General features: G+C 39.4%; 3 protein-coding genes across 3 annotated transcripts; all 3 read left to right on the forward strand.

Moving 5' to 3' along the window:
• The first annotated feature begins 882 nt into the window (after positions 1-882).
• Positions 883-4,967, forward strand: ppa1b (inorganic pyrophosphatase 1b). The gene is made up of 11 exons (XM_071480487.1): positions 883-1,074; positions 2,038-2,102; positions 2,525-2,578; positions 2,820-2,939; positions 3,057-3,143; positions 3,280-3,406; positions 3,509-3,636; positions 3,985-4,070; positions 4,200-4,272; positions 4,390-4,429; positions 4,535-4,967. Exons 1-11 carry the CDS (start codon positions 1,014-1,016, stop codon positions 4,564-4,566), a joined length of 873 nt encoding a protein of 290 aa, XP_071336588.1. The 5' UTR covers positions 883-1,013; the 3' UTR covers positions 4,567-4,967.
• A 1,996-nt stretch (positions 4,968-6,963) lies between these two features.
• sar1ab (secretion associated, Ras related GTPase 1Ab) lies at positions 6,964-11,850 on the forward strand. The gene is made up of 7 exons (XM_071480489.1): positions 6,964-7,090; positions 8,247-8,317; positions 9,076-9,195; positions 9,294-9,359; positions 9,450-9,553; positions 9,661-9,792; positions 10,476-11,850. The coding sequence occupies exons 2-7, from the start codon at positions 8,260-8,262 to the stop codon at positions 10,590-10,592; spliced, it is 597 nt and encodes a 198-aa protein (XP_071336590.1). The 5' UTR covers positions 6,964-7,090; positions 8,247-8,259; the 3' UTR covers positions 10,593-11,850.
• Positions 11,851-13,237: 1,387 nt separating this feature from the next.
• On the forward strand, positions 13,238-16,539 carry tysnd1 (trypsin like peroxisomal matrix peptidase 1). Its single transcript, XM_071480485.1, has 4 exons — positions 13,238-14,552; positions 15,300-15,430; positions 15,580-15,765; positions 15,938-16,539. Exons 1-4 carry the CDS (start codon positions 13,465-13,467, stop codon positions 16,138-16,140), a joined length of 1,608 nt encoding a protein of 535 aa, XP_071336586.1. The 5' UTR covers positions 13,238-13,464; the 3' UTR covers positions 16,141-16,539.
• The last annotated feature ends 1,940 nt before the right edge of the window (positions 16,540-18,479 follow it).

Below are 18,479 nucleotides of genomic sequence, written 5' to 3' on the forward strand. Positions count from 1 at the left end.
TACATTATGTACAGACTCTGAACCTATTAATCTGACTAGATACATTTTAATTTTTCTAAAAGTCACCCATCTATTGAACTATTACGAAATTTAGAAAAAAAAAATCATAACTTTCTAAAATGCTTTAGACATTTTTTTGGCCTAAATTTAATGTTAGTATTTTTTTAATTTACTTTATTTTTACTTCCTTATAGCTTTCGACACTTTACCTCTTATCTTAATACATCTTAATGTATGACCTTTGTATATTCAGGCTTTTTGTACTAATGTACTTTAAAAAAAATATATATATATATGTAGCCTACATAAAAAATTATGAAATGAATGTTTGATTGTAGTTGCCATGTCACTATTGTTATATGTGACAATGTTCTGAACAATAAATTTAAAAAAATAATAAATAAACTTTTTATACTTTGAGAAGCTTATGTGTATTCCAGTACAGATAAGCTTTGGGTGTTTACCAACAGATACAGGTAAAAGTTCAAAATCCTACTTCAGTCTGAGTACAAACCACGTATTAATAGCAAAATGTACTAACTATGTGACATTAATTTGTTGATACTAATGTCATGTGAACTGATTATTTCACCAATCTAGTAATGTCAAAAATATTCAGTAATTTTGTCACCTTTAATACCTAAGAAGACACAATGTTTATTCAATATTTCAGTAACTACAATAACAGACAATGCCATGCCTCATATTATAACAATAATATTGCTATTCATTCATGGGCGTTGTCTCGAGTTCTGCTTTTATCCAAAATGTAGACTTTTGCTTCACTTTTTCACTCAGATTTTATGAAATCTTTGTTGTCTTATTTTTGCGGAGTGTTAAGTGTCAATATTTCCGACAGTCCCTGAATGGATCATTGACAGAAGTGCGCAAGCGCCGCGCCCTTTCTGTCTCCACGCTTACAGACCACATCACCCTGCACAGAGGTTTCCTTCCGCCGCCATCCTCTACCCCAGACCCAGACCCAGACAGCAAACACAAACCTGCACCTAAACATGAGCTTCACAGTGGAACAGAGGGGATCTCCCAACACCCTGAGCTACCGCCTGTTCTTCAGTAAGTAGAGCTCCAGTAGAAATAATTGAGTTCTGCCTTTGTTTGCTACTTTGAGGACTCAAACCCCGCAGGCCAATCCTGGCGTAACCTCCCACGTGTCTTTTATTTCATTTATTGTCGCTCATTTATTCAAAGGATCACAAGTGGTGTAGATTGGAAATTAGGAGTTGATTTCCGCATTGTTTAGCCAGTCGTAATGGCTCAGTTAGAGCCATTAAACCAGTTGTGCTGGTTTTCCCAGGTTAGCCGGTGATTGTCATGTCATGATTAAAAAAAAAATAAAAAATCCTCGACCTGTCTGCACTTGGCAGAAGGAAATAGTTATTTCGAGAAATCTCATAAGGTGCTCAGCACGTCCTCTAGCATAAAATAATAAAGGCTCGGAGCTGGTAGGACAACGCCCTCTCAGATTATAACAAGTTATTAAACCCATTGATACTGAAAGGGCAAGGCTGCGATTGTTATTGATTATCCTCATGTACTTTGCTTAAGATCTTGTGGCTCCCATTAGTTTGACGTCCTTGTTCATATATATATATTTTTAAAGATAAGTCAAACATAAGTTCAGGTCATCAGCAAAATGTACCACACCATACTCATTGCGGTAATGGGATATTGCCAAAACAGGCCTGTGGGCGCAGTAGGTTGGGTATGGATTGTGACTGTGAGCAGTGGCCTCTGTCCCTATCAGGGGTGTTAATACTGTTTCTCACAGCCTGACCCTTGCTGTGCAGAAAAGGATGCATTGACATTAATAAGTGTATTTTTTTAGGAGCCAAGATCAACAAGCAACTTATTTGCACACCTTCAGTCAAAAATGAATGTAAAACATAATGAAAACCTGTGTACTCTGTTGCCATCCCATGGGGCACGATTACATAATTTCCCTGGTGTAGTAAAAAAACAAACAACAATAAAGATAATAAAAAGCCTGCTATGTTAATATATCTTACTGTTTTTCAGAAAATCCTGAAGGAAAGTACATCTCACCATTCCATGACATACCAATTTATGCTGATGAGAGCCAGGTAATGTAGCATCTGCCACCTTTCCCCCAGCACATTTGTAAATATGTTAGTACGCTTCAAATCTGCCCACTGATTAAATTCCAACTATGGTATGGCTGCCATTAATATGTAGTTTTGTAGCAAACTAAAGGTAATACTCTCAGGAATAGCAAGGTCATAGTCTATTTGTGAAGCCAGTGGCCTTTACTCTCTATTTCCTCAGTGCTCTGTCAATATCTCTTGTGATTGCAGTAAATGATCTATTATCTTATCTTTCTGAAACAATTAATCCTCTTTATGGGAAAGTTTCAATAGCAAAACTCAAGTAAAAGCCAGAATGTAAGACATGATGTATGATGTGTTCAACGTGCTTTAAAATTGTGTCATCTTCAGTTGTGTCATATACTATTTCATAATAACTGAAAGATTCTTGTCTCTTACAGAACATCTTTCACATGGTTGTTGAAGTACCAAGATGGACAAATGCAAAGATGGAGGTGAATCTAAAATAATATTGCATCATCAACTTTTGGATCCGATTTTAGCAGGAGCTAAAATTTAGCTTTAGCTGGACCACAGTGCAGTTATCAGTCTGTCCAACAGGTTTTCACTGTGTAGATGTTACAAAATTAGTTATCCAAATTATTTAATTGCTACCGGGTTCAAATGTGAAGTTCCTGAATTCTACTCTGTACTCTTTCTGTCTTTAAAAGTAACAGCATGCCTATGTGTTTTCAGATTGCTACAAAAGACCTCTTAAACCCAATAAAGCAAGATGTGAAGAAAGAGAAGTTGCGCTACGTTGCTAATGTTTTCCCACATAAAGGCTACATATGGAACTACGGGGCCATTCCTCAGGTTAGTAGACATTTCTGTTAGTGATGTGTCCTGTCCCGCAGTGTTTAAACTGCACGACAGCAAATGTTAAGTAGTTTTGCTTCATTGAGTTGCCATGCTTTGTTTTGAATTTTTCAGACATGGGAAGATCCTGCACACAAAGATAAAGACACTGACTGCTGCGGTGACAATGACCCCATCGATGTCTGTGAAATCGGCAGTAAGGTACAACACCAGCTGATCACTTTACAGCCTTATATAGACGTTGTTCATCTCTCACCAGGTCATTAAGTCACACTTGTCATTGATCATTGTTTGTCGTGTACATTAATTTCATGGAAAAAGGAAATGTCCTCTCTAGGTGTGTTCCCGTGGGGAGGTTATCCAAGTGAAGGTGCTCGGGATCCTGGCGATGATCGATGAGGGTGAGACTGATTGGAAGGTGATTGCAATCAATGTAGAGGACCCTGAAGCCAACGACTTGAACAGTAAGCATCTCAATTTATTTAAGCCCCCTTTGTTTTCTCTCTGTCTTGAGTTTTTGAGCAGTCCTGCATCAACTCGTTTTGTTCGTCCCTGTCTTTTGTCAGACATCAGTGACGTCCAGCGCCTGAAACCAGGCTATCTGGAGGCCACGGTCGACTGGTTCAGGAGGTACAAAGTGCCAGATGGGAAACCAGAGAACCGGTTTGCTTTCAATGAGGAGTTCAAAGACAAGGTCTCCACCTAACACACCTTATTTACTATTTTCACTGTGACTAATGGATTTAGATTAATCTTAAGCACTTGTCAGCTTTGTCCAAGTCACCTTCCCCCTGTGTAACGGTTAACTTGCTCTACAAGTACGTGTTCAAGGAATTGCAGTTTTGTGGAACGTGTGCAAAGCGTTTCTTGTGAACTAATAAATAAGATATGATGTTCATTTTACAGTCACACAGGCCCTTTCAAGCCTCAGAAAACTTCACTTGTACTAGAATTGAATTTGTATTATATACATGTGCATGAATGTTATAGTTTACATTAACCCTTACTTTCAACTGAGCAATTTGTGTTTCTTGTGTTTTAGGACTTTGCCATTGAAGTAATCAAGAGCACTCACAGCTTCTGGAAAGCCCTCCTTTCTCAAAAGGCCAATGCTGGTGAACTGAATTGGTACACACTGCATTCCTCTTACTGCTTTGACTTCAGCTTAAAATACAGTTGTTTATAGAACAAATATACACTGAAATTATATGTGTGGCTTCTTGATTATAAATGACTGTATCTCATCACGCAACACAGCAAAAACACTTGTGTCTCGGCCAGCGACAGCCCTTTCTGCTGCTCAGCGGATGAGGCTAAAGCTGTTGTTGAAGTAAGTGACCTTTTGTTTTGTGCCTTTCAGCAACATAACGGCATTAGAAATTTCAACAACGGGCCTCATTCCTCCTTGAATATTATTTCATAACTTGATGTTTCACTCTATTTTTAGGCATGTTCTTGTGGAAAAGAGGAACCTATCCCCTCATCAGGTAGAGCTTCAATATATATTTGTATCAGTAAAGTCCAGATTATTAAAAGTGGCTCTCATTTGTTACGTTGTGAGACTGACTTATGTTTTTTTTTTCCATTTACAGTAGATAAATGGTTCTACTATGAGAAGAAGTAATCCAGGAGCTGTTTGGATTGGAGCAGAGTGAAAGGCTCATCTCTCAGGAATACTTGAAGATGGTCTTATATTAGGAACCAATGGGATGGCAGGATCGGACATGGGTGGTTGGGTCTGGGTCAGCTGTTTTTCCGTAGATGGGGAGATAACAGTTAGATTCAATAGAAAAAATCAAAAATATCTCTCGTGTGTTGACCAATGGATTTTCACTTACTTAACAAAGATCTCTTTGGAGATATGCTACCATAAACAAAGTATAGGTACTGTGCCACGTAGATACTTGCATCCTGTGTGAGACTATGAACTGCTTTAATAAAGCTTATATGGTTAAATTATCAACAAAGTGTGATTTTTTTTTTCTTCTTCTCCCAATCACTGAAAAATAAAATAATTGCACAGCACTTGTCGGTTTTGGCTATTACTTTAAATTAGGAGCTGAGAAGTTTAGTTTCTCTGTCGATGCCGTGATTCACAAGTTTAATGAGCGCAGCCGTTAATGAGAGAGGTGAGAGAAACGAGCTGAGATTTTTGGTCTAGGCTTTGAACTAACCTCTCATTGTTATAATACTGCTTCCTAGTGGCCAGTGTCCTACATTACCTTTCTATTTGCAATGTAACGTTCACACAAATGTTAAGTGTTTTTTCATGACTATTCTGTGTGTTTGTTCATACATTTGGCTTGAATGTTTTTCATAAATGCAGACTATCAGGCATGTGTGGCTCCTTTAATTTCCTTTTCAAAATTTGGAAGTACATCAAAGTTTTTATGGAAAGAGAAAAGAGGAAGTGTAATGGTAATTAAATTCCACCCAGCTCTGACATATAATTCTGTTTTATGTAATTTCAAAGCAAAAGTTTAAAATCTTAAAGGAAAGTGGTACACGTGGTCTACTCAACAAGATCGTAACATTTTCCCCACATTAAAAACTGGGCTCTTATATTCAAATTTTCTTCATGACATCTTATTAGAACTCTGAATTGTGCTTCTGTTAGACACTGCTTAGCAGAGGTCTGTAATGGGAAATTTTGATATAACTTATGTATGTCTATGCAAAATTGTGTAACCAAAGACCGTGGATATTTCTAATAAAGTTTTGAAGTAACCTTTGTACACCCTTTTGAGGCAATAAAAGAGATCTCTGGGTGAGCTGATGATAAGTACATGGAGACAGTATATCTGGATGCCCTTGCCTGTCTCCCCATGATAAACACATGCCGACAATATATGTGGAATCTGCCTTCCGTTCAGGATAGGGGAAGCTCATTTGACCTCGGTGGAGGCAGAACTGTGAGATACAGTGACATTGTGTTTGGGGGAGAGGTAAGCAGGTGAAAGAGAGGATTGTATCTTGAATCTTGTCTTTGTGGGATGTGTTTTTGGAACTATAAGACTGTGGCCCTGAAAACATCTTTAGGCCACTCACTCATTGACTGTACTGCTGTTTGGTTGTGTTTGTGTGACTCCATTCATGAATGCTTATTAAACTTAAAATTTTTGCCACCACAGGTCAGAGGTAAGATTTAACTGTGGGCCAGTTTTTATCTTGCATTGTTCAAAGGCAGGCAACACAGTTTTAGAGGTGGGGTGATGCATTTTTTTGCATTTTACTTACATAGGTGGATGTATATTCTCTGTTACATTATGAGGCTTAAAGTGTAACTGATGGGTTATTCACACAGGACAAACTGACCAGCTTCACATATGATTAAATTCATAGACTGTATATAAAAAGGTTAAATTGAATACACTGTTGTTGGCTTTAAAAAAAAAACCTGGTAGTTGCTGTGAAAATCTACCTTTAAGACCATCGTGACTTTATATTGAGCTCATTTGTTTTTAAAACTGCATTTATTCAAACTGGTTCACTTTTTTGTGTGTTGAGGAATTAACAGAATCCATCACAGGTGAACTGCAACCAACAGCTATCCAGTTTTTTTAAATTTTTTTTATTAACAATCCACTGATTAGTTTATAAAATGGCAGAGAGAATTTCCATTCCCATCATCCGTTGATGCCCAAGTTTACACATTTTCTTTCTCACCAACAGTCAAAAAGCCAAAAATGATGGGTTAACTCTTAAAGAAAAGAAGCAAATAGTCACATTTAAGATAATAAAAGATGATTTGGAAAAAAAAAAAAAAGTCTAGTGTAGCCCACTGGTGTTTTTCTGGGTGCATGGAGAAATAAATATGTCTAGTGAGGGGTCAATAGGGGCGTCTAAGTCTAAAGGTTTTTTTCTTGAGCCATGAATTTTCACTCGTGACTTGAACATTAATTTTTATTTTATTTTATTTATTTTTTTGATAAATTACATATAAAACTACATAAGTGAAACAGATCAGAGAGAGGTTACGTTCATTTCTGATAAAACATTGCCGACATGTGGTCCGGCTCCTCCCGCGTTATTAGCCGGAGTGACGTAACTTCCGGTTAGCTGTCAAAGTTGCAGGCTGCGTGTCAGTCGACGGGACAAGCTTGGACCAAAAACCGACGGACGGGGGCTCACAACTTCAGCAGATCAAGGTAATAGCGCAACTTGTGCGTTAAGTTTCCAGTTTTCCACTTCGGTGCTCCGGTCTTGCTTTCTGCTTGCGGGACCACCTTCCCGACATTATAAAGTTACAGGTGTAGTTGTCACCCCGGACCTCTCTGCGCATGTTGTTTACGAAATCTGCACCGGTTTGCTCTGTGACAGATGATGTCGTTACCACTAGCTACATGTGATACAAGCCGAAGTGTGGCAGTGACCATGAAAATCACAGGAACAATCATTTCTGAGGAGTTCAGTCAGTGGCCTGCTGTATGGTGTCATTCATATGTATTTGTTTTGAAGTAGTGGTGGGAGATTTGCATGGAAACCTGCTGCCAGATGCTACATGACTACGGACATTTTTTTCGGGGGTACACTGAGCATACGGTGCCTGTTGTGTTATAGCATTTAATTTATAACTCCATATGAATTAAATGCCACAGTTTATATATGAAGTTTGGTGTAAAAATATGACTCAGGTGAAACAAATGTATAATAAAATACTCAACAGCTGGTTAAATCTCGAAGCCTTAGACCCTGAAGGCCTCACCGTTCACTGTAACAAGCAGTTCCACAGAGAGTGACAGGCGTGCGTGTGTGTGTGTGTGTGTGTGTGTGTGTGTGTGTGTTTAAGAGAGAGAGAGGAAAGCAGGGGGGTGACTGCCCAGATCAAGTGTCCTTGCCACAACCTGTCATAAAAATAGTCAGAAGATAGACCAGTGTGACTCAGTGAGGCAGCTGGCAGAACAAACTAGCATCAAAAAAATCATCTAAAGCCTGTTTGTTGCTTGGTTTGCCCTCCTTTCTTTCATGCTTTAAAGCTTGTGCGATTACACAGAGCTTACACATACCAGCAGAGTAATCCAGGGTCAGGAATAATGATCAACAATGGGCTTCAGTGCTGGGTTCTGTAATGCAACCATGTTCTTTTGCAATAGTATATTAAATTCTATACTTGTTTGCCAGTATGTGCTGTGTTGTTATCTGGAACATGATTTCATTTGCTCATGTAATGAGGGGAGAGGACACTTATTTGAGGTCTGACAGCAGGTTGAACATGACCCAATCACTAACTGATACCTCATGTGTCCAGGGCTGTGTTCTTCTTTAATGTGCCATAATAAATACTTTCAGTTTTCTGTGTTTCAGGAAGTCAAGAGACATGTCTTTTATATTTGACTGGATCTACAGGGGCTTCAGCAGCGTCTTACAATTATTAGGTAAAGTAATGAACATAAAAATCAACAGTGTTATACTATTATAACCTTAACCACCACAACTTTTTTACATGCGACATAAATTGCAATTTGGCATACAGTCCAAATTACATAAATATCATGTCATAACATACATAAATAAGATGTTGCCATAAAGGCAACTCCTGAAGTCTGTTACGTAAGTGTAGAAAAACGCTATGTGTTACATAAAACACAGGGAGAAGTCTTTGAGTGTGTAAAAATTGAAATTGATGTTCTGCCAAAAAAAAAAAAAAAAAAAATTCGATCTGAATAAGTGTCTATGTCTTTGTCAGTACAGGTCAAGGACAATATAAGGCTACAGACAAACTACCAATCAATACCTGAGTCAAAGAAGACAGCACAAAGCATGACATTTATACAGTGATTTTTTTTTACCAATGAGCCTGAAGACACCTGAAGGCTTCACATGGACAAAAGCCAGATGTTGTGTATTTCTGTTTACATTTTGGTATATTTCATCCATTCCAGCCCAAATAATCACAACTGTGCAGATTTTCAGTCTGTAAGTGGTACTATCTATTTATATCTATCTAACTACATACCAATCCATGTGCATGAATGTGCAATAATACAGATTTATTAAAAGTTCGCAGACATTCCTGAATGTGAAGAAATAAAAGAAAATAATCCTTAGTGTTTGTGATGACTGTAGGGTAGACAGAGATAATATATATGAGTCTATATCAAATTCCCATCATTTTGTTTCTTTTTCTCATCAGGGTTGTACAAGAAGACTGGCAAGCTGGTGTTCCTTGGACTAGACAATGCTGGAAAAACAACACTCCTGCACATGCTCAGAGATGACAGACTAGGACAGCACGTGCCAACACTACACCCAAGTACATCCAGCGATTTGACATGTTGTCTGTTCAGCAATCAGCCTTGTGTTTCTTGCTTTATTACTTATCTAAAGTCACTGCTTCCTTTCTGTCCTCAGCATCTGAGGAGTTGACCATAGCTGGAATGACCTTTACAACATTTGACCTCGGAGGGCATACACAAGGTAGCACTGAGGAAAATGCTCTTTGTGGCACTGGCGGCTACTTTACCACTTGTATGTTACATGAATACTGAAACTGTGTTGCTCTCACAGCACGAAGGATTTGGAAGAACTACCTTCCAGCCATAAATGGTATAGTCTACATGGTGGACTGTGCTGATCATGAGCGACTAGTAGAGGCTAAGGTTGAACTGGATGTAAGTATTATGATTATACTTAGATATCTACACACAACAGGCTTGTTTATAGCTTTCACTGATAGGAATGATCTGTTTGCTGAACATATCACACTTCCTGTGTGTAGGCCCTGTTAACAGATGAAACCATCTCCAACGTACCTGTTCTCATCCTGGGGAATAAGATAGACCGTCCGGAGGCCATCAGTGAGGATGCACTGAGGGGAATGTTTGGTCTTCATGGGCATACAACTGGAAAGGTAGTGCACACATGATGTGATTGAAAGCTGAACTGTATCATGTTTTTTATTTTGTGTGCTGTTATTGCATCCACCTATATGGTGGGAAGTAGTAGAACCACTAAAACTGCGTCTTTGCTATAGTTCAAGAAAATCTCCCTTCTCTGCTTTAAGACTGATAAATAGTACATTGTTGTTCAAGTTTTTTTTTCACTGCATAATAGCATTAATGAGCTTCAGAAATCTCACAAGGCCAGATCTACCTACTTTTTAGCACAGAAGAAAAGTATTAATGCCCAAACTGCTGTTCTGAGATAGTTGGAAATTCTAGACTGCTTTAATTCCTAATTCAAATCAGAATTGCAAAGGGATGCAAATGATACGCTGTTGAGAGGCATTTGACACATTAACTGTCTTATGCAGATTTTTCATCATCAGTGTAAATCTTGTTAAGCACCTGCTGTTTCTTGGCAAAAGTGACAAGAAAAGAGAGAGAAAGGAAGCAGGATGCAAATAATGAGGCTCCAGCTCTACAGATATCACACTATGCTCCACCCTCTGTTGTACAAGATGCAGAAAAGTTCACAACTGAAGATAATGATTGCACACATTCAGGGTCCATAGGGAAGGATGTTTAAATGTTTAGGTTGTGTATTAAAATTGTTACTTTAACATTTGTGCTTTTGGGTTTTGTTTCTTTTCAGGGCAAAGTGTCACTGAAGGAGCTGAATTTGAGGCCAATGGAGGTTTTCATGTGTAGCGTGCTGAAGAGACAAGGATATGGAGAAGGTTTCCGCTGGCTCTCTCAGTATATTGACTGATTCATGTTCTTTTAATAACCTTAACCAGATTTACCATGCTGCCTGTGCACACAGAAAGAAACATGTTCCACACAAAGCTACCTGCCATAGAAAGACAGAATATACTGTGTTTAGGACTTTGACTGTGCCAGTAGGAAATGTGTTTCAGGTAGTGTTTTTGTTTTAATATATCCTGTTTTCTTCACGCGCTCTAAGAAATCTGAATGTCATATCAATTTATATACACACACACACACACACACACACATATATATATGTATACCACAGCGAGTCAAAGATACGTTACGAATCATCAGTCTGCATTATTTAGATTGAGTGTGGAGAATAATCTTCATGCTGTGGCTTGTACCTTCACTTAAAGCCTGTAGGAAATTCTGTCCGCCATATAGAACATGTCATCGCTGTGAACCAGTTCCTGACCCGGGTTTATTTTTAGAAGTTGGTGTTGACTTACAGTGAAGGTCATTTGGGTTAACATTCTGTGCTTGGAATTACTCTTCCTTGGTTAAGGATGAACAAAACTTTGTTGGGACAGATAAAACATTATATCTGTATATTTATTCAGTTTCTTTCAAACTAATGGTGAAATTTGAAGTTCCATCAGTTTTTTTCAAGAACAAAATAGTTTTTTCTAGAAAGCGCTACAGTGATTTAGTGCCATATTTGTTAATGGGAAAAGCGTTAATACAGTAGCCTGCTACCTCCAAGGATACTGAGATTTTTGCTGATTGCATGTTTTTTTAATCGATGAAGGGTTTACCACTACAGGCCAATTTCATGAATGTGACCACAAGTGCATTAACTTACATTTTGCTGTGAGAAGCTTTATTTAATACCACAGAACAGTGTTAAATAACTGCAGTGTATGTTAACTGCATCAGCACAGCCAGGTGATGTAACAAGCTCATACTTGTTCAGACTGAGGATGCTGAACTACCTGTTTTCATGATGGTTACTTGCTGTGAAATGACTTGAGTACTTTGTGATTAGTTGCTGCTCACAATGCAGTGATATTATGAGAGTACTTGATGGTGCTTAAAAATAGGGCATGCAAATATATGCATGAAATGACCTTTTAGTGCAATACTATACATTATTTTGTATATAAAGTGTTATTTATATTTTGAAATAAAATTGGCTTGCCTTGTTACATCAAGCATTGAGCTCTGAAGTAATATACCTGTTACAAAAAGTAGGTCATATTGTCATTAAATGTGTGAAGTTTGAGCATAATAAATATTTTTGACGAACTTTAAAATCTTTCTGGTCTGACTCATTTTTATTTAAACATCATTAAACCACACTATTTTTACTGTAATATATTATAACTAGAAAATGCACCTGGGATTACTGGCTTCTGTGCATGCTGAAGCTAAACTGCTTTGTCGATTGAATTTGTATGAAGAAGCAGTTGAAGTAGTATTATGAGATGTAAAAAAAGGAAAGGGATGAAATTTTTATCACTTTACTTCTCATTTGACTTATTACCTCAGTATATTTTCCTAATGAGTTTATGGTCTCAATTGCTAGTTTCATGTCTTCTTCAATAAATATAGTTATGTTTTCATTTTATTGAAGTGACTACCTATGATGTACATAAAAAACATTGAGTGCATGTTGTTTTTACAACCATTCTTTTTAGTTCATCCAACTATCAAGATATATGCTTAGTGAACAGTGGATATGTTGTTAATTGTCCTCAAAATATGTTGACTTACCGTAAAGCAATTATGTCAAGCTCACAAGGGATGAGTGTGTGTGTCAAGTGAACATAACGTTGTTATGTCACTTTTGCAGTGCCGAACATTTGTGTGGGCTTCATAATACAATTTTGTGTTACGGATGGCTAAGGGAACTGCATTGCTTTATGAATGGCCTGAGCTGTTTCAGGAATAGCTGGAGCTAAACTACAATGATTAATGGATGACTGGTGCTCTGGGCTGTTGTTATGGTGGTCTAGATTAAGTACTTTTTGTTATTGAGTGTGTGTGTTTGTGCATCTCTCTGTGTGTGTTGTATCTGTACATGTTTATCTGTGTGTGTGTGCTTATGTGTGGGTACAAGTCTGATCTGAATCCCCTGTGTGTGCCCAGGTGCAGTTAATGGTTTCCATAGTGATGGTAACTCCTTAGTTACACCTGATTAAAACAGGTATAATGGTGAGAAACGCCCCTCAAACTCTGGCTTGTCAATCAAAGAGCATTAACTACCCCCTTTACCCCTGAATTTCTGGCCTCAGTTACCATAAGAGCCACTGGGCCAGTTGGATTAATCAACCTCCTCTTTTAAACATTTTTGCAGTTCAACAGCTTCACACAGAAGAACCATTACAAAAAGCTGAGTAGCAACGAAGAAACAAACAAAACTGAATATCTGAATAAAAACATACCGGCAACCATACACTTACAGATGACTTACTTGATTCCCAAAGCATTCCGGTGTACGACAAAGTAAACAAACAGTAAACGCTGACTATCAAACGGAACAGGTGGGAACTACAGCCCTGAGGGAGACGCCGCGTAGCAAAACAAACAACGTCAGTCCCACCTCCTTTGTTTTCCATTGGCTAGGAGCTGTTCGTGTGTGTTTCTTCTGACCAATCACAGCAATCGGTACGTGTCGTCTATTTTCGTTGACCAATGAGACACAATCAGGAAGCTGGAAACAATTTAAGTTCGTAAACGCTGATAAAATGAAGGATACTGTAGTTAAGAGTTGTCGGTATTAGCTTACTTTATCTGCCCAGTGTGGAGGTTTGTTTTGTTTTCTCACCACCAGTCTCTAGCTGTTAGTAACGTGTTGCTTTTTAGTGGTTTATCCGTGTCTTCAATTTGCTAAACCGTATGGGTAAAGTTAACGTCAATTGCAAAGCATGGAGGTAAAGGAGGTAGAGAGATGCTGCTGTGTGGTCAAGGTATCAGAGGCCTTTTCGGCAAAGCAACCTGTGAGCTGCAGCGGAGTTATTGTCCATCCTCAAACTGGAACAGTGATATGCGCCGGCCTGCCGTTTTCACGCTTTATTACCGACAATGAAGCCCTCTCCTCAGACGGTGAGTTCAGGTTCCTGCCGCCGCGCAGCTTCAGCGCAAAACTTAAAATCCGCGTCAGCTTTCCTGCTCAGCGAGATCTGGACACCAGCCGGTCTACCCGGGGAGAGGCGTTCACACCCTCCAGAGCCAAAACAACACGGCAGCGGGAGGTTGTAGCCCAGTTGCTGATGCTGGTTAACTGCCTGGAGTTCAAAGATGCTTTTCAGGAAGTTTTCCAGGAGGCTGACCAGTGGCGTTTCCATGGCGACGAAGAGGATGAGGAGCTGATGAGAGATGTCCACTTCCTCAGTTGGTTTGCTGTGCTCAAGACAGGTGTGGTGGTCGAAAGCAGCCCAGATGCGGGGACCATCCCGTGGCAGAGCAGCTCATCTCTCCGGAAGGGCTGCCCAGTTGTTGCATGTGGTTCACCCTTTGGCTCCCTATGCTTAGACCTCTTCATCAGCACCCTCAGCAAAGGTATCATCAGTAACCTTGCCGGAGAGGACAATGCTGTCATCCTCACAGACGCCCGCTGTTTGCCAGGCACAGAGGGTGGTGGGTTGTTTGTGGTGGAAGGCGCAGACAGTGTGCGTCTCATTGGGCTGATCGTGTCTCCATTTGGCTGGAAGGCAAACGAGTGGATAGGCCTCACTCTAGTCTGCTCAGTCCAGTTGATCATCAGGAATGTCGTCCGCTGCACGAGTGCTCGAGATCCACTGCGAGATGTTGGGCTTCATCCGGGAGAGGCAGGCCTCCACATGTCCACCACAGCCCATGAGGCAAAAGCTGTTAAATACCCCACTGTGTGCTTTGTGGACAGTGGGCAGTTCTGGGGCTCAGGGGTTGTTGTCACCTCTCAGCTGGTTTTAACCTGCCGGCATGTGGTCAACGGGAAGTCTACAGTCACCCTGAAATTCCATCACAGGGACAGGTGACAACACATTCATTGTTTCCATGTCTACGTCCATCCTTTTCTGAACAAGAAGGGATTTGATTTGAAAGGCTCTGTTATATTGTGTCAGTGCCAGTGTCCCAGTAAATCATGCTGGTAAGACATTGTGGACAATACCAGAGGCCTGACAGTCGAACGCCTGAATGGATTCAGCTATTGCTAATATTAATGTATTTTTCCTGCTCTGACATTTGAAAAAAAGTAGATATTTGCTATTAACCTCAAACTTAAACCTCATTTAGTTGCACAAATAGTTGCACTTAATTTGTGCAACTATGTTATTGTGTTTTTAGGTTTACTCTCACTTTAGCTGGTTCCCTTTAAAGGCCCCACACACCCTTGATTCATCTCCACAGGTGTTTTCACCTGATCAGATATCTTCTCAGGACTCTGTGTACATGCACATCTCCCTCAGTCTTAAGTTTTCATGCAGTTCCACCACACCAGAAAATTGCACAGTGAAATTCATCAATGTGTCTTCCTGAAAAATGTGGTTCTGCACCATATGTGGCTATATGTGGTCTGTAAAACTTGCAGCTTTACCATTTTCATTAGGACAGGGACTTATATGACCTCACGTTAATTAAAAGCAACTACTTCCAACATCTTTGAACAGAGGTTTCAAGAATAATTGAAAACATCTGTGTGGGTTCAGGGTCTTTTAGCAAGCTGTAATATTTCAGATCATAGTGTGCACTGATTTAGAAAAAAAATTCTGTTTCACAGAGTCCATGATTTTGTGGGTGGTGTGCTGTTTTCCACTGAAGCATCTTCACCCTATGATTTGGCTTTGGTGCAGCTGAGCGGCTCTGTCCCAGAGGCTGTGGTCCCTCAGATGGCTCAGAGTTTCAATCCAGGTTTGATTGCATTTGTTTAGTGAAAACAGTATAACTCTATTTAAGAATAACATCTTGTTTCATTTTCCATGCCATAAGAGATCTCTGTTTCTTTACAGCACTGAAACTTCTATGAGATTGATTGTGGAGCTTGGTTTTTGTTCCTACAGGTGAATCTGTAGTTGTGGTGGGATATGGTGGGTTGGGTCGGAGCTGTGGTCCATCCCTGACCTGTGGTGTCCTCTCCAAAGCTATTAGATTGAATTTCCAGCCCATAATGCTTCAGACTACTTGTGCTGTACAAGCAGGGGCCAGTGGGGGTGCTGTGGTGCGGGCATGCTCAGGAGAGTTGCTTGGTAAGAAATCTACAAAGGCATGTACTCTTTTTGATCAGTGGGGGGCATATGATGACCACAGAAAATTGTAACAATGCACCATATGTGGGGGGGGGGGGGCAGCTATACACACCAGGTTGCTCTTTCTGCACTGCTGTATTAGCAGTTTTAACTGTTATATCCTGTTTTGCAGGTATCGTTTCCAGCAACACGAGAGACTTGGCTGCCAAAGTGACCTATCCGCACCTCAACTTCTGCATCCCAGTGACTCTTTTCCAGAGACTGTTGCAGCGCTTTCAGCAGACAAAGGATGTTAATGTGTTCAGGATACTGAACACCACAGAAAAAGAAGTCAGAAGGGTGTGGAGACTACAAGGTGCTCAAAGCAAACTATAACTGAGGACCCCTGCGACCCTGAGATGTGCTAAAGTACATCTCAGTTGTTCATCCAGCAATTGTTAATGGTTGGATCATTAAATTGAAATTAATTACATCCAAAATCACTTAAGAAAAAATGTTTAATTTATGCATATGCCTTTTTAAACAAAACTGCTGTCTTTTAAATACATGATTTAATGTTTCATACCTCGCTTGATTACCACAGGCACAGATCTGAAGGAGTAAATGCAACTGAAACAAGAATCATTAATTCTTAATGTTGATACTCTCACCCAGAATCATGCAAAAAACAATGTGAAATATTTAAAAGATCAGTTGATATGAACTGAAATGTACTGAATATACTGAAATACCTGTTTTAATTTCAAATTGTAATTACATTACGTAAGTAATTTATCTGTGTGTGTTTCTGTATACAACCATTACAAACTACCCAAAGTATGACCACTGAAATAGTAAAGGAACATAAATAGAGCTAGACGGCTGAGTAAAGCAAGATTAATTACCCATACTTTTTACTTTGTAAATCAAAAAGCATCAGATGAAATGATAGCAGATTTAACACATGAGCCTTAGTGATTTTACGGCTACAGCGGCAAGAAAATACTACACTTCCTGGATGCATGTGTTAGGATTTACACCTGGTTCTCTTACATATGGCTTGTTTTTAACCAGGAATATTTAGTATAAGCGGACAGGTTGCTGAAAATGATTGGTCCCTTTGGGTAGCCAGAGGACTGACTGTTGGTATCAGGTATTCAGACATCTGTATACCCACTCTCAGCAAGCACATTCAAGGTTTCACCCACTGGGACATTACTCTTACTGATTTCCATTATCGCAGTAATATGAAACTGAGAAATGACAGTTAGAGGATTGGTTACTGTCAGTTTTTACAATGCTAAGACAAGCTTTCTCTAGCCTGAGCTCCAGAAGACCTACATACACTGTAACATACTGTAAGGTTTCTATTTCACAGTTCCCAGACTGAATAGTTGACAGCGGAGAGGCTTGAGCAATGTCCCGAGGAGGCAGCGGAGAGAGTTTTCTATAGGCATTGTGCTTTTAGAAGTGCTGATATGCAGACCTGGGTCTGTATCTCATTTCTGCTGGTTTCCCATAGCTCTATGCTGCACACCACTGCAGAATGAGGTGAGGCAAGAGAAGTGAGCCAATAATAAGGTCTGCTCCTCTGAGAAAAAGTCACAGAGAAGAGATTTATGTCTTTGAAACGGTACCTCATGAGAATTAAAACAAGCCTTAAGGATGGGCTGTTAAAATGTGCGTTATAACATGTTATTTATTACATGTTTTCAGAAAATTAATTTTAAAAAAAAAGGGAACTGTAGTTATAATATTTCCTCACACCAATGTCACCAAATAACAGTCACCTGAGTATCCACAATATGATGATTTTATTTACAAGAAATGCATGATATTTAAGAATGACTAATTTCAGAAAATACAGATATAAAGAAATGTATATGACTTACTTGTCGTTTGTGCATCATGCATCACAGAAATTGCTTAAGGAAAATATTTACTTGGGGCCAGTGGTGAAATGATGATGGAAGATTTGGTGGAGTCCAGCCAATAAACTGCATGGCTGATATCTGAGTTTTAGCTTATCAATGACATTGATATTGGCACATGCATGTTGCTTAATATCTAACAAGAAATAATGGTGGGGGTTAACAATAGCAGCCTTAGTTGGTTGACAAGAGAGCACTGACAAAACCACAAATGCCAATCTCATGGTGGCACAAGAAGAAAAGTCAGAAGAGCACCAAAGTCAGTAGGCTTCATCCCCTGGACAACGTGTGTTGTCTAGCATGGCTATCATGATAAAAATATATTGACCAATATTTTTTTTTTAACATAAACACATATAGTATCCTAAACATTTTTGATAAGGGTCACTTACATTTTGTTATTAAAGATATTTTGTCATTACACACGACTTTCCTCCTCAGGATTGTTATTACCTTGCTCGTCCTTTAACTCTCCAGCTAGCGCCATCATCAGGCTCAAATTTCTCTGCCCAGTACTTTGGTTCATGATCAAACACTTGAAAATAGGAACGATATAACTTTTAATCTCAGCTGGATTTGTGCTCTCATTGCATCAGCATGTTGGCATGCTGACGTTAGCATTTAACTCACAGCACTGCTGGGCCTAAACATGACCCCACAGCGTCACTAACATGTCTGTACACACTAAGTCTTGTTGAAACTCAAATACGGTATCAGCCTCAAAAACCAAATATCAGCTGGGCTCTAGTGGGTGTGCTCTGAATGTGGAGACCTTCATTTTTCTTTTAATGATTTGGTGTAGCC

Source organism: Trachinotus anak, unplaced genomic scaffold (genome assembly GCF_046630095.1).
Source record: "Trachinotus anak isolate AG129_WGS33_773 ecotype Australia unplaced genomic scaffold, CSIRO_AGI_Tana_v1 ptg000007l, whole genome shotgun sequence".
In the NCBI taxonomy this organism is placed as follows: Eukaryota; Metazoa; Chordata; class Actinopteri; order Carangiformes; family Carangidae; genus Trachinotus; species Trachinotus anak.